This window comes from Coregonus lavaretus (genome assembly GCF_964263955.1).
Source record: "Coregonus lavaretus genome assembly, chromosome: 15".
NCBI classification, from domain to species: Eukaryota; Metazoa; Chordata; class Actinopteri; order Salmoniformes; family Salmonidae; genus Coregonus; species Coregonus lavaretus.
In genome coordinates this window covers 27,132,754-27,148,037 of record NC_140002.1, presented here as the reverse complement: position 1 = coordinate 27,148,037, position 15,284 = coordinate 27,132,754, and the positions used below count along the sequence as shown (strand labels likewise).

General features: G+C 41.0%; 1 protein-coding gene across 1 annotated transcript in view; it reads left to right on the top strand.

Moving 5' to 3' along the window:
- The window catches only part of LOC311143089 (microtubule-associated protein 6 homolog), a gene marked incomplete at both ends in the record, with an annotated part of 47,173 nt that extends 33,300 nt beyond the window's left edge, over positions 1 to 13,873 (top strand). The window contains 3 exons of the mRNA XM_084178895.1: positions 6,602 to 6,834; positions 10,281 to 10,391; positions 13,735 to 13,873. Of these exons, the coding sequence (XP_084035021.1) occupies positions 6,602 to 6,834; positions 10,281 to 10,391; positions 13,735 to 13,873 (483 nt within the window). The remainder of the gene's footprint in view (positions 1 to 6,601; positions 6,835 to 10,280; positions 10,392 to 13,734) is intronic.
- Positions 13,874 to 15,284: the final 1,411 nt, after the last annotated feature.

Genomic DNA, 15,284 nt, shown 5'->3' with positions numbered 1-15,284 from the left:
TTTGACTAGTGTTAGTTTAAACAGTGCATACACACCAAACATTTTCCCCCACTCTATTGATTTCAAATTGATATGAGTGTTTAACAATGCAGTGTTGCGTTTACCTTTCCGCATTAGTGACCCACTTGAAACAAAATACAACAATCCAAACTGTAGCTTGATGTCTTCTACATGTTGTCCTTTAATGAGTGATATACATATTATTCCCATATTCCATGTAGTTTTTTAGTTTTTTGTACATTTACCCCTTTTTTCTCCCCAATTTCGTGATATCCAATTTGGTAGTTACAGTCTTGTCCCATCGCTGCAACTCCCCTACGGACTCGGGAGATGCGAAAGTCGAGAGCCATGCATCCTCCGAAACACGACCCTGCCAAGCCGCACTGCTTCTTGACACACTGCTCCCTTAACCCGGAAGCCAGCCGCACCAATGTGTCAGAGGAAACACTGTCCAGCTGGTGACCGCAGTCAGCTTGCAGGCGCCCGGCCTGCCACAAGGAGTCGCTAGAGCGCGATGGGACAAGGACATCCCGGCCGGCCAAACCCTCCCCTAACCCGGACGACGCTGGGCCAACTGTGCGCTGCCTCATGGGTCTCCTGGTCACGGTCGGCTGTGACACAGCCTGAGATCGAACCCGGGTCTGTAGTGACGCCTCAAGCACTGCAATGCAGTGCCTTAGACTGCTGCGCCACTCGGGAGCCCGTGCCTTGTTGTTTTTTAGTAAGGTTAGTTTGAAGAGGACACGTAACCCGACTCCCCACTCTCAACGTGATATCAATGAGTGATTGACAAATAAGTGTTGCATTTCTCTTTCCGTTTTGGCGACCCCCAAATCGAAATGCATCACTCCAAAATGTAGCTGGTTGTCTTCAGCAGGTGGTCCTCTAACGAGTGATGCAAACAATATTTCCAGTTTCCATGTGGTTTTTTGAGTTGTGTTAGTTTCAACAGCACATACAGTGGGGAGAACAAGTATTTGATACACTGCCGATTTTGCAGGTTTTCCTACTTACAAAGCACAGGTACACTTCAACTGTGAGAGACGGAATCTAAAACAAAAATCCAGAAAATCACATTGTATGATTTTTAAGTAATTAATTTGCATTTTATTGCATGACCTAAGTATTTGATCACCTACCAACCAGTAAGAATTCCGGCTCTCACAGACCTATTCATTTTTCTTTAAGAAGCCCTCCTGTTCTCCACTCATTGCCTGTATTAACTGCACCTGTTTGAACTCGTTACCTGTATAAAAGACACCTGTCCACACACTCAATCAAACAGACTCCAACCTCTCCACAATGGCCAAGACCAGAGAGCTGTGTAAGGACATCAGGGATAAAATTGTAGACCTGCACAAGGCTCTGATGGGCTACAGGACAATAGGCAAGCAGCTTGGTGAGAAGGCAACAACTGTTGGCGCAATTATTAGAAAATGGAAGAAGTTCAAGATGACGGTCAATCACACTCGGTCTGGGGCTCCATGCAAGATCTCACCTCGTGGGGCATCAATGATCATGAGGAAGGTGAGGGATCAGCCCAGAACTACACGGCAGGACCTGGTCAATGACCTGAAGAGAGCTGGGACCACAGTCTCAAAGAAAACCATTAGTAACACACAACGCCGTCATGGATTAAAATCCTGCAGCGCACGCAAGGTCCCCCTGCTCAAGCCAGCGCATGTCCAGGCCCGTCTGAAGTTTGCCAATGACCATCTGGATGATCCAGAGGAGGAATGGGAGAAGGTCATGTGGTCTGATGAGACAAATATAGCTTTTTGGTCTAAACTCCACTCGCCGTGTTTGGAGGAAGAAGAAGGATGAGTACAACCCCAATAACACCATCCCAACTGTGAAGCATGGAGGTGGAAACATCATTCTTTGGGGATGCTTTTCTGCAAAGGGGACAGGACGACTGCACCGTATTGAGGGGAGGATGGATGGGGCCATGTATCGCGAGATCTTGGCCAACAACCTCCTTCCCTCAGTAAGAGCATTGAAGATGGGTCGTGGCTGGGTCTTCCAGCATGACTATGACCCGAAACACACAGCCAGGGCAACTAAGGAGTGGCTCCATAAGAAGCATCTCAAGGTCCTGGAGTGGTCTAGCCAGTCTCCAGACCTGAACCCAATAGAAAATCTTTGGAGGGAGCTGAAAGTCCGTATTGCCCAGCGACAGCCCCGAAACCTGAAGGATCTGGAGAAGGTCTGTATGGAGGAGTGGGCCAAAATCCCTGCTGCAGTGTGTGCAAACCTGGTCAAGACCTACATGAAACATATGATCTCTGTAATTGCAAACAAAGGTTTCTGTACCAGATATTAAGTTCTGCTTTTCTGATGTATCAAATACTTATGTCATGCAATAAAATGCAAATTAATTACTTAAACATCATACAATGTGATTTTCTGGATTTTTGTTTTAGATTCCGTCTCTCACAGTTGAAGTGTACCTATGATAAAAATTACAGACCTCTACATGCTTTGTAAGTAGGAAAACCTGCAAAATCGGCAGTGTATCAAATACTTGTTCTCCCCACTGTACAACCTGATTTCTCCCCTAATCAATATGAGTGATCAATTGCCACTTGTCAAAACAGGGTTTTTGGTGCATATGCAGTTTATAAGGTGCTCGTAAAATAAAATACAAGCAATATGATCACTATTTTGGCACATGTATGTGTAGGTAGTACATTTTATGTTTCGGTTTTCAATATATCACAAACTGTTTATTGATTTGGACACTTCAAAACAGTGTTTTGACATTGGGCTATTTATCAAAAGTTATTGTCAATGGGAAGCAGCAACAGCATCATTTTCAACGTATGTTTTAGGAATATAAATGGAAGTTTCAAAATAAATTTTCAATAGTATTCTACTTAATTAGGTAAAAACTACTGAGTGAGTCCAAAAACGTGATGGGATTGATATATTTTGATGATCTACCAGAAAACATGAAAACGGAGTTGACTTGCCTATAATAAAAGGCACATACACTACCGGTCAAACGTTTTAGAACACCTACTCATTCAAGGGTTTCTTTATTTGTACTATTTTCTACATTGTAGAATAATAGTGAAGACATCAAAGCTTTGAAATAACACATATGGAATCATGTAGTAACCAAAAAAAGTGTTAAACAAATAAAAAATATGTTTGAGATTCTTCAAATAGCCACCATTTGCCTTGATGACAGCTTTGCACACTCTTGGCATTCTCTCAACCAGCTTCACCTTGAATGCTTTTCCAACAGTCAAAGGAGTTCCCACATATGCTGAGCACTTGTTGGCTGCTTTTCCTTCACTCTGCGGTCCGACTCATCCCAAACCATCTCAATTTGGTTGAGGTCGGGGGATTGTGGAGGAAAGGTAATCTGATGCAGCACTCCATTACTCTCCTTCTTGGTAAAATAGCCCTTACACAGCCTGGAGGTGTGATGGGTCATTGTCCTGTTGAAAAACAGATGATAGTCCCACTACGCCCAAACCAGATGGGATGGCGTATCGCTGCAGAATGCTGTGGTAGCCATGCTGGTTAAGTGTGCCTTTAATTCTAATTAAATCACAGACAATGTTACCAGCAAAGCACCCCCACACCATAACACCTCCTCCTCCATGCTTTATGGTGGGAAATACACATGCAGAGATCATCCGTTCACTCACACCGCGTCTCACAAAGACACGGCAGTTGGAACCAAAAATCTCAAATTTGGACTCCAGACCAAAGGACAAATTTCCACCAGTCTAATGTCCATTGCTCATGTTCTTGGTCCAAGCAAGTCTTCTTCTTTTGGTGTCCTTTAGTAGTGGTTTCTTTGCAGCAATTCGACCATGAAGGCCTGATTTACACAGTCTCCTCTGAACAGTTGATGTTGAGATGTGTCTGTTACTTGAACTCTGTGAAGCATTTATTTGGGCTGCAATTTCTGAGGCTGGTAACTCTAATGAACTTATCCTCTGCAGCAGAGGTAACTCTGGGTCTTCCATTCCTGTGGCGGTCCTCATGAGAGCCAGTTTCATCATAGCGCTTGATGGTTTTTGTGACTGCACTTGAAGAAACTTTCAAAGTTCTTGAAATGTTCCGTATTGACTGACCTTCATGCCTTAAAGTAATGATGGACTGTCGTTTCTCTTTGCTTATTTGAGCTGTTCTTGCCATAATATGGACTTGGTATTTTACCAAGTAGGGCTATCTTCTGTATACCCCACCACCTTGTCACAACACAACTGATAGGCTGAAACGCGTTAAGAAGGAAAGAAATTCCACAAATGAACATTTAACAAGGCACACCTGTTCATTCCAGGTGACTACCTCATGAAGTTGTTGAGAGAATGCCAAGAGTGTGCGAAGCTGTCATCAAGGCAAAGGGTGGCTATTTGAAATATTTTGATTTGTTTTTTTGGTTACTACATGATTTCATGTGTTATTTCATAGTTTTGAGGTCTTCACTATTATTCTACAATGTAGAAAATAGTAAAAATAAAGAAAAACCCTTGAATGAGTAGGTGTTCTAAAACTTTTGACCAGTAGTGTATATTTAGCAATAACAAACAAGAAAAAACATTTCTCATCTGCTATAAAACAATACAGTGACTCAAAAACAACATACAAATGGCTACAACATAGCTATCTAGCTAGCTAGTCAGTTGACAGGCAAAATGTGGCTAACAGTAGTTTCTTAGCTAGCAAGAAACAAGTGCATAAAATACTATACAATGACGAAAATATTACTAAAACATTGACAACTTCACCAGGAAACATAAGGAAACAAATACTGTACTCACAGATCTTGCATTCACGCACAGTGAAGGATAAAACAGATAGAATAATAGTGTTAGAAAACCAGAGATTCTCTGCACAGCCACAGGTGGCGAGCTGAACTTGGGAGTTAGGCTAATTAACACTGGGAGCTCGTTATAGCTGTGCTGTCATCAGTCAGTCTTAAAGGGACAGGCTTTCTTACAGGTGAATAAAACAGAAATTAATATAGAACTGTTGTTTCCGTTCAACATTTTTTGTTTTGTTATTAAAGTTGTTGTATTCTACTGGAATTAATTTTTTATTTATTTTTATTTAACCTTTATTTAACCAGGTAAGCCAGTTGAGATCAAGTTCTCATTTACAACTGCGACCTGGCCAAGGTAAAGCAAAGCAGTGCGATAAAAACAACAACAACACAGAGTTACATATGGGATAAACAAAACGTACAGTCAATAACACAATAGAAAATCTATATACAGTGTGTGCAAATGTATTACATTATGGAGGTAAGGCAATAAATAAATAGGCCATAGTGCAAAATAATTACAATTTAGTATTAACACTGGAATGATAGATGTGCAGAAGATGATGTGCAAATAGAGATACTGGGGTGCAAATGAGCAAAATAAATAACAATATGGGGATGAGGTAGTTGGGTGGGCTAATTACAGATGGGCTGTGTACAGATGCAGTGATTGGTAAGCTGCTCTGACAACTGATGCTTAAAGTTAGTGAGGGAGATAAGAGTCTCCAGCTTCAGAGATTTTTGCAGTTCGTTCCAGTCATTGGCAGCAGAGAACTGGAAGGAATGGCGACCAAAGGAGGTGTTGGCTTTGGAGATGACCAGTGAGATATACCTGCCGGAGCGCATACTACGGGTGGGTGTTGCTATGGTGACCAATGAGCTAAGATTAGGCGGGGATTTGCCTAGCAGTGATTTATAGATGACCTGGAGCCAGTGGGTTTGGCGACGAATATGTAGTGAGGGCCAGCCAACGAGAGCGTACAGGTCACAATGGTGGGTAGTATATGGGGCTTTGGTGACAAAACGGATGGCACTGTGATAGACTACATCCAATTTGCTGAGTAGAGTGTTGGAGGCTATTTTGTAAATGACATCGCCGAAGTCAAGGATCGGTAGGATAGTCCGTTTGACAACAAACTATAATTTAATGGGTTCAATTAAGAAAAAAAGTTCTAATAGGATTCGGATTGGGGTGACAAAATCATCAAGGCTTATCAAAAACCTATAGGATCCAATCTGATTACTTACCAATAAGAAAAAAAGTAGTCCAATAGGATTCCAATAGGATTCTGATAGGATTGTGAGAATCAAATACGGTCCAATAGGAAAAAATAGTCCAATATAATTCCAATAGGATTCTGAAACAGGTGACACAACATCCTATAGGACTGTGAGAATCTTATTGGATCCAATATGATTACTTTTTATTTCCAATAGGAAAAAAGTAGTCCAATAGGATTCTGATAGAGGTGACACAAAATCCCATAGGATTGTGAGAATCCTCTAGGATTCTATTGGAAAAATCACTAATCCTATAGGATTTTTTGACTAGGGAGATCTTCTCCTATTCAGAACCACAGCCTCCTAGAGTTCATTTTCAAACCCACAGTCCTTGTGAATGACAGAATCTTTCTCTTGCTGTTCTGTTTACTGTGTATGTTGTGATGGCAAAACACATCTAATAGTCATAATGAAACAAACACAGTATCAGACCAAGGACAGTTGCAGCTTTTTTCACAGAAATTTACTCCTGTTGCTAATGTCTTGGATGATAGAATATTTAAAGAATCCCCATCTTCCCCCATCACCTGTGCCTAGGTTGAGAGGTCTAACAGTGCTCCCCGATCCAAACCCAAAAAGGCGGGCACCAGGTTAGCGAGCCAGGGGGGAAAATCTGTGAAGAAGGCTGAAGAGCAGAAGCAGCAGGGCAGCACAGCACTGCAGGGCACAAAGAAGAAGACCTCGGAGAACCAGCCCACTGATTCCAGGCCTGCGGAGGGGGACAAGGAGAAAAGTAAAGAGATGAACAACAAACTGGCTGAGGCAAAAGAGTAAAAATAATTTAGCACTACTTCTACCTTGTATTCTTCTTTGAGGGAAAGAACACGAAGGCTGCAAAATTAATTAGAGGTTCTCATCCCCTTTTATGTTTTGTCTCTCTTTTCTCTCTCTCTCTCTCTCTCTCTCTCTCTCTCTCTCTCTCTCTCTCTCTCTCTCTCTCTCTCTCTCTCTCTCTTTATATATATATATATATATATATATATATATATCCTTTCTCTGCTCTCTCTCTCTTTCACTCTCTTCTCTCTGCCTCTTGGCATGTCCATACCCTGACATTTACAGTAAATGTCAGGGTTGGGACATGACATGACGTTTCTTCCTTGCCTCACATTACATTAGATCACCGTAGTAATGAGGGGATGTGTGCATCCGCTTCCTCTACTTCCCGATGCCACTGACCACCCCCCTCTCTCCGTCTCCATCTCAAGGTTGCCATGGCTACCAATGAACGGCGTGTGCTATTGTTGCATGAGCTCACCGACTAGCAATCCTGTGTGGTTGGCTTCCATCTTCCAACTGAACAGATTGCTTTGTTGAGTTTATCAAGGATTTTTGGGAAAGAGAATACCATGTAAATTGGCTCACTGAATGGACTTGATATTTATAGCAGTAACTTGCTAAATTTATCCAAAGATAGACACTCATCTAGAAAAATGGTCTGAAAATCTTTGATAAATGTGCAGCTTGGGTTTTCTAGAGTGTATCGATCCATGGCTGAGTTTGTGCCTGTTCTGTAGGTCCTGAATGCTGTCTTCCTGTGCACACGGCCTCCAAGTCTGTCTGTAATCAGATTGCCATTACTAAGATGCTTTGTTAAACTTTGCCATCATTCTTGAATGCAATCTTATTTTTTAAACCTAATAACTGTTGATTGTGGATGATGTGAGAATGGTTTTCAACAAAGAATTGTCAGGATAACTTTTAAAACCTCATACCGTCTCATTCAAATTGTTCTCTCTATTCGCAGGAAAATTTGTTCATCAAGTTATTTTAAAGGTCAGACAAGGCTTGTTTCATCAACCTTGTTGCCAAACTAGGAGCCATCTGGGTTACTGTAACATGATTATGCATTACTAGAGCAGTCATTTGCACAGCAGATGAGAATTTCCACTGAATTAAATGTTACTATTATGCAATTATAATTACATTAGCCATTTGAATAACTACATTACATGTCACTGAGTCACGATAGGAAATTGATATTGTGGCTCTGTGGTCTTTAGCTATGCTTTCACCCAGGCCATGCAGACTCTATGTAGATATAGCTCAGTGGAGTGGCAGGATCGCTTTTTAATCCTACATAGAGCAGCCTAACCTATAACCTCACATGCCCCCGCCTACAGCCCCTCCCTGCCTCTCAGACACACACACACACACACACACACACACACACACACACACACACACACACACACACACACAAACACACGCACACACACACACACACACAGTCATGGTTGACTGTAACCAACGTGATTAGGCCCCCATGGAACTAGCAGATGGGATCCCAGCAACGCTATTCACATCCCAGAGGTCTAAAGAGGTGTCTGGCTGGATGTGATATTAGTCCACACTAGTAGGAGCAGATTCATGGTTTTATAATTATACGTCATATATTATGTTTTATTTATTCATCTATTTATTTGGGTATAAAACACTGAATACCACCTCTGCTAATACCTCTCTTTATTGAATAATAATGAGTCTGTGATGTGATGATAAGTTTAATTCTGGTAGTTTGGAATGCTTATTTTTCTCAAATTATTATCTGTATGTGTCTGTCTAACACAGGCCTCAGACAACTGGCCTCTTCCCTGAACCAGGTGTGTGTTTAAGTGTGTGGATTTGATTAGGTTGGCAAGTTTATGTGTAGATGTCAAGATTATATTCAACGCATTCAACTTCAAATCAATCTCTCTCTGCTGCCTTCCATGGCAATCTAAATATTGTAGGCATAACAATGTAGAACAACTTGATATTTGTCCCCTGTGATTTCATTGAATTAGGACAAGCAGCGAAACTCAATTCTATATTTGGTTTACATTTGTATCATACTTCTGCAAATGTTTGCAGTTTCTTGAATGGGATATAATGAGTGAGCAAGGAAAATTATCTGTATTACAAACGAAAACCTAATTATGTCAAAAATAATCAAGTTAGACTAGTCCCCTTTGTATTGGCTGTATAGTGCCAGTAGTGCTATATTTGCTGTAAGTAATAGTATGTCTTAGCAGACAGTAGTAAAGACCAGAACAGCATCTCAAACTCCTGGGATGGGATAGGCCTCAATAGAGCAGTGCATTGTGCAGGACTTGTCTTGTCATGGGCCAACCCCCACCTCCCCACACTCCCCACACTCCCCAGTCTCTTTCTTGTGCTGTTGTCATCTGTTGTGCTAGTCAGTGTCCCCTGACTCCCTCCCTCCCCTCAGTTTTGAGTACTGGAGTGTCTTGTCTCTCCATTTGCCATGGTGGTGTCTTGGTTAGTAAATCACAATGAATCACCACACCGTATTCCACTCAGACTGAGCATGCGCCCAGGGAGCGGAGGGCGAGGGCCATCTTATTAGCATTTTGCAGCCTTTGGTTGGGGAAGAGGGGATGCTTTCTCTCGTAACACATGAAGGGGGGGTCGGGGGGTCGGGGTCGTACATGTAAAGTGCTGACACACAACACATCGATTTTGAATCCAAGCATTAGAAACAAACAAAAAATATAAAGTAATAATGGTACAAAGAAGTTATGTATTGGGCCAAAAAAATATACTGTGACGTGCTTGTGTTTCTCTCTGCTTGCTCCTATTTACTGAAATATGAATAAATGCAAAAGCGGAAAAAGCAGTGTCCTCTTGGTTCTTTGTGTTGAAACGTATGGAGTAGGGGGAAAAAACAGTGGTTGCAGGTATTTGTTTAAATGTTTTTGTGTCTTTGTCTTTGTGAGACATGAGATGACTTTTAGAGCGTGAATCCACATGGAAGAGAATTTTGCCTTCAGATTTTCTTTAGCGCTTATCAAAGCTCATCAAAGACATTCTGGCGTGAGTTCTGACATCCTTTCAAGAGCTTGAATATTGCTGCTACAGTATGTTAGAGCTGAGGAATATATTATTTTGCATCATGTGTCCCAATATATTCCAAGACCTCGCCTAAATTATACAGCAATGTGCAAGTCAAGGATGGGTAGAACATTATTACAGAATTAGATGTCATGTAAATACACTGGGCCAACAAACTGTACAAATGTACACAATGTAATGATTTATGAAATGTCATTTTTTGGCTGTGAGAATGTGAGACATTTGGATATATTTTCTGAAACCATTTGAATCATGTAATTACTATATTTTTCAGCTTTATCTGGTATCGTGATTAGCTTTTTGAGGATGTGAAATCCTACATCTAGAAAACCTAATGAGTGACATTCTGATTCATTTGAAGGGTTGTGCTAAAACAGTACCACTACATACAGCTCTGTCAGCCAATCCGTGATACAGGCTGGGTGCAGACGCTAAAGCAACACCTGTGGGGCTGTGCACTACCCATTCCAAGGTAACCTAAAAACACATCCAGCCGCCACAAGCCACAAATCTGTCATTATCATTTGTACAGTGAGGAAAAAAAGTATTTGATCCCCTGCTGATTTTGTATGTTTGCCCACTGACAAAGACATGATCAGTCTAAAATTTTAATGGTAGGTCTATTTGAACAGTGAGAGACAGAATAACAACAAAAAAATCCGGAAAAAAATGCATGTCAAAAATGTTATAAATTGATTTGCATTTTAATGAGGGAAATAAGTATTTGACCCCTCTGCAAAACATGACTTAGTACTTGGTGGCAAAACCCTTGTTGGCAATCACAGAGGTCAGACGTTTCTTGTAGTTGGCCACCAGGTTTACACACATCTCAGGAGGGATTTTGTCCCATTCCTCTTTGCAGATCTTCTCCAAGTCATTAAGGTTTCGAGCCTGACGTTTGGCAACTCGAACCTTCAGCTCCCTCCACAGATTTTCTATGGGATTAAGGTCTGGAGACTGGCTAGACCACTCCAGGACCTTAATGTGCTTCTTCTTGAGCCACTCCTTTGTTGCCTTGGCCGTGTGTTTTGGGTCATTGTCATGCTGGAATACCCATCCACGACCCATTTTCAATGCCTGGCTGAGGGAAGGAGGTTCTCACCCAAGATTTGACGGTACATGGCCCCGTCCATCGTCCCTTTGATGCGGTGAAGTTGTCCTGTCCCCTTAGCAGAAAAACACCCCCAAAGCATAATGTTTCCACCTCCATGGTTGATGGTGGGGATGGTGTTCTTGGGGTCATAGGCAGCATTCCTCCTCCTCCAAACACGGCGAATTGAGTTGATGCCAAAGAGCTCAATTTTGGTCTCATCTGACCACAACACTTTCACCCAGTTCTCCTCTGAATCATTCAGATGTTCATTGGTAAACTTCAGACGGGCCTGTATATGTGCTTTCTTGAGCAGGGGGACCTTGCGGGCGCTGCAGGATTTCAGTCCTTCACGGCGTAGTGTGTTACCAATTGTTTTCTTGGTGACTATGGTCCCAGCTGCCTTGAGATCATTGACAAGATCCTCCCGTGTAGTTCTGGGCTGATTCCTCACCGTTCTCATGATCATTGCAACTCCACGAGGTGAGATCTTGCATGGAGCCCCAGGCCGAGGGAGATTGACAGTTATTTTGTGTTTCTTCCATTTGCGAATAATCGCACCAACTGTTGTCACCTTCTCACCAAGCTGCTTGGCGATGGTCTTGTAGCCCATTCCAGCCTTGTGTAGGTCTACAATCTTGTCCCTGACATCTTTGGAGAGCTCTTTGGTCTTGGCCAGAGTTTGGAATCTGATTGATTGATTGCTTCTGTGGACAGGTGTCTTTTATACAGGTAACAAACTGAGATTAGGAGCACTCCCTTTAAGAGTGTGCTCCTAATCTCAGCTCGTTACCTGTATAAAAGACACCTGGGAGCCAGAAATCTTTTTGATTGAGAGGGGGTCAAATACTTATTTCCCTCATTAAAATGCAAATCAATTTATAACATTTCTGACATGCGTTTTTCTGGATTTTGTTGTTGTTATTCTGTCTCTCACTGTTCAAAGAAACCTACCATTAAAATTATAAACTGATAATTTCTTTGTCAGTGGGCTAACGTACAAAATCAGCAGGGGATCAAATACTTTTTTCCCTCACTGTATGTGCTCATAAAATGTAATTCAAAGTCATGATTTCTTCGATATTTGATAGTGGCACAGTTTTGTTTTGTGACCCACCATGAATCTCTCTGTACTAGGATACAGTTCCCACCAGGCCAGATCTCTCCTTTATTTCTCTTCCATATGGAAACTAGAGTAGGGGAGTGAGTGAGTGAGTGAGTGAGTGAGTGAGTGAGTGAGTGAGTGAGTGAGTGAGTGAGTGAGTGAGTGAGTGAGTGAGTGGTTATGTCTGTCTGTCTTTTTTGTCTGTCTGTCTGTGTGTCTGTGTGTCTGTGTGTGTGTGTGTGTGTGTGTGTGTGTGTGTGTGTGTGTGTGTGTGTGTGTGTGTGTGTGTGTGTGTGTGTGTGTGTGTGTGTGTGTGTGTGTGTGTGTGAGTGAGTGGGTCTGTCTGGCTGGCTGTGTGAGTGAGTGCTTGCAAGTTGGCTGTCACATCCTATCAATCAAATTGCAATCAATCAACCAACTTTGGAGCCCTCTATGAGCTACTGGAAGATGCTAGATGCATTCATTGCTCGTGGTTAGATAAAAAATAGGTCAAGGCTAAACAAATTGCATGGCTGTGTAGTAAAATGTGACTGTTAAATTATTCACACAGATGACTAGAGATCGCCTATCCTTTTCTATTTTTAGAGCAACTGGATTAGCCATACCATGCAATCACTGTATTATTTGATATAACATTATTTTATATTATAGCAAAGTGATATTGTAATTACCTGCATGTTACCAGTATGATTATATAGAAATGATTAATAAACATGTTGGATAACACACCTACAGATAGATGTTTATATTAACACATAGTTATCCATCTTAACTTTTTTGTTGTATCATTGTTGATAATTTGATGTAATGATGTTATGTTGTTTGAGTGAGACCGGTAATCCAAATGTTATATCGTAGTACCAAATGTGATACTAAATATAACATAATTTATTTTCTTAAATGTTTATTCAATGTGTATTGGGGTGGGTTTGAATAGGGTGGGTGTACTGAAACTCTAGCTGGAAAGAGAGACAATTCTGCTACTAGAGAAGATTGTAAGTGCATGTTTTAATCTCCTTAAGTTTCTAGCTCATTTTAGGTTAGATTATTCCTGAATGTCCTATGGCTGTTTATCCTTGAACACCCTGAGCCTCTCATTAGACTCTCATTATTGCAATTAGTGTGCTTTAGCTTTTAGTCTGAGAAGGTTTAAGCTGAGAGATTCGATTCAAACTCGAGGAGCAGTGGCTATTTATTGATCTGAACATAGTTACACAAAATCCCTCGACAGAAAAATAATCAAATCCTCACTGATTGAAGAACAATGCCAACTTTTGTTCGGATTTGAGGAAGGTACTGTATGTGTCTTCTTTGTAAATGGCAACATTCTGTTCCAGAATGATGATTATGGAAAAAAATATTCATTGTTTAAGTCCACCAACACAGTCTTTTTGAGCATCTTTAGGTTTAGTGACAAGAAACCAAGAGAGTAGCTTTGTCTGAGACTGAGCTTCATGACCCCACAGTATCAGTCTGATGTTGTCCACTGATATGAGCAGTCACAGGGTGCTCAACTCAGCAGAACCATTTGTGATTGTCCTCTAAGAAACACCTCATCTTGTGTCTCTTTGTTTTTGTCTTTTTCTTTATATTTTAACTATGTGCTGCCTCACCTCCTAGAGAGCCTAATGGTGAGGTTCTCCGACCCAGTGATCATCATTCCCAGGGTGCCGTTGGAGGAGAACCAGAACCACTGCTGGAAAGACCCGAACCACGGAGGAGCGGCGGAGTCGTGCGCTTTTCCCCGGATGTAAAGTAGAAGTAGATCCACTTGATCTGCACTGTAGGGACATATTGTACTGTAGGCCTATTGAATACAGAGATGGACTAATGTCCTGATCTGTTCTGTACTGTAAATATCTAGTATTTTCAACTGAGTTCTATTAAAAAAGAGAAATACCCCATTAAGAACTCCTCTGAGTGAAGTTAAACCCATATAGGATGCACGTAGCGGGTTTGAAACAGCTTAATGGCAGTGCGGTCATAGCTGTTTGAGCAATTGCAAATGCAAAAGGTGCTATAAATAGAATTTCCGTTACATGCTCTTGTTTGAAAATAATGTGTTTTATTGGTAATGATGTTAGAAATGCCAAATCATAAAGTGCTTATTGAAAAAATTAAACGGTACTGTACTGTATATTGATACATTCAAATGCAAATAAATATAGATAACTAATGGATTTACTAATCTGTATTGTATTGTTATTGGTGTGTGAAGCTTACAATAAACACAATTCAACATGTGAAACACACTCACATAACAATATCAAGGTTCTCAGGCCACCCTTTTGTAAAGCAGAAATGCTTTAGGACACATTCATTTTTCATTTACTAAATGAGTTCCATTCTAGTCAAGTGAATATTTATGTGCGAGTGCTTGGCTGGAGCAGCAGTGTGAAGGAGGTTTGAGGTCTTGGCTGGAGCAGCTGTTTCTCTGTCACTCCTCATATTACTCTTCATTAAATACCCCTCTCTCGTTTATTTGATTGGGCAGTAAAAGATGAGGAAAGAGTTAGTATTAAATAATAAGGATAGTCAGTGTAGACACCGAGACATCTGCCTGTACAGATGTGCTCTGCAGCCTCCTCCTCAATGTGCCTACCCCAGAGGAGTAAACACACGCATGCACACAAGACTTTGATGTGAAGCCTTCACATCTTCACATGATGCCACAAGGACTTGAGTTGCTCATCAGGATTGGAGGACTCGTATCTCATCACACACAAGTCTCCTCCTACTACCAGTAAACATCTAGTTAATACAATGTTCAAAAGCAATGAATAGGAAATCATAGCCAACAAACCGTCCAACTAGAATCTTTTTGTACAGTTATTGTCAGTTATAATGATTAGAAGATATTTCAGTAATTGTCTATATAAAGCTGTTGTCTATGACAGGGACAGAGATTTTTTTTCTCACCCACCTACACACAATAACCCACAATGACAAAGTGAAAACATGTTTTTAGAAATGTTCGCAAAAAAAAATAAAAAATATCTCCAATACTATTCACACCCCTGAGTCAATAATTTGTATATAACAATTCGGAAAAACATAATTCCACTTTGACATTATGGGGTATTGTGTGTAGGCCAGTGACAAAAACATCTAAATTCAATCAATTTTAAATTCAGGCACAACACAACAAAATATGGAAAAAGTAAAAGGGT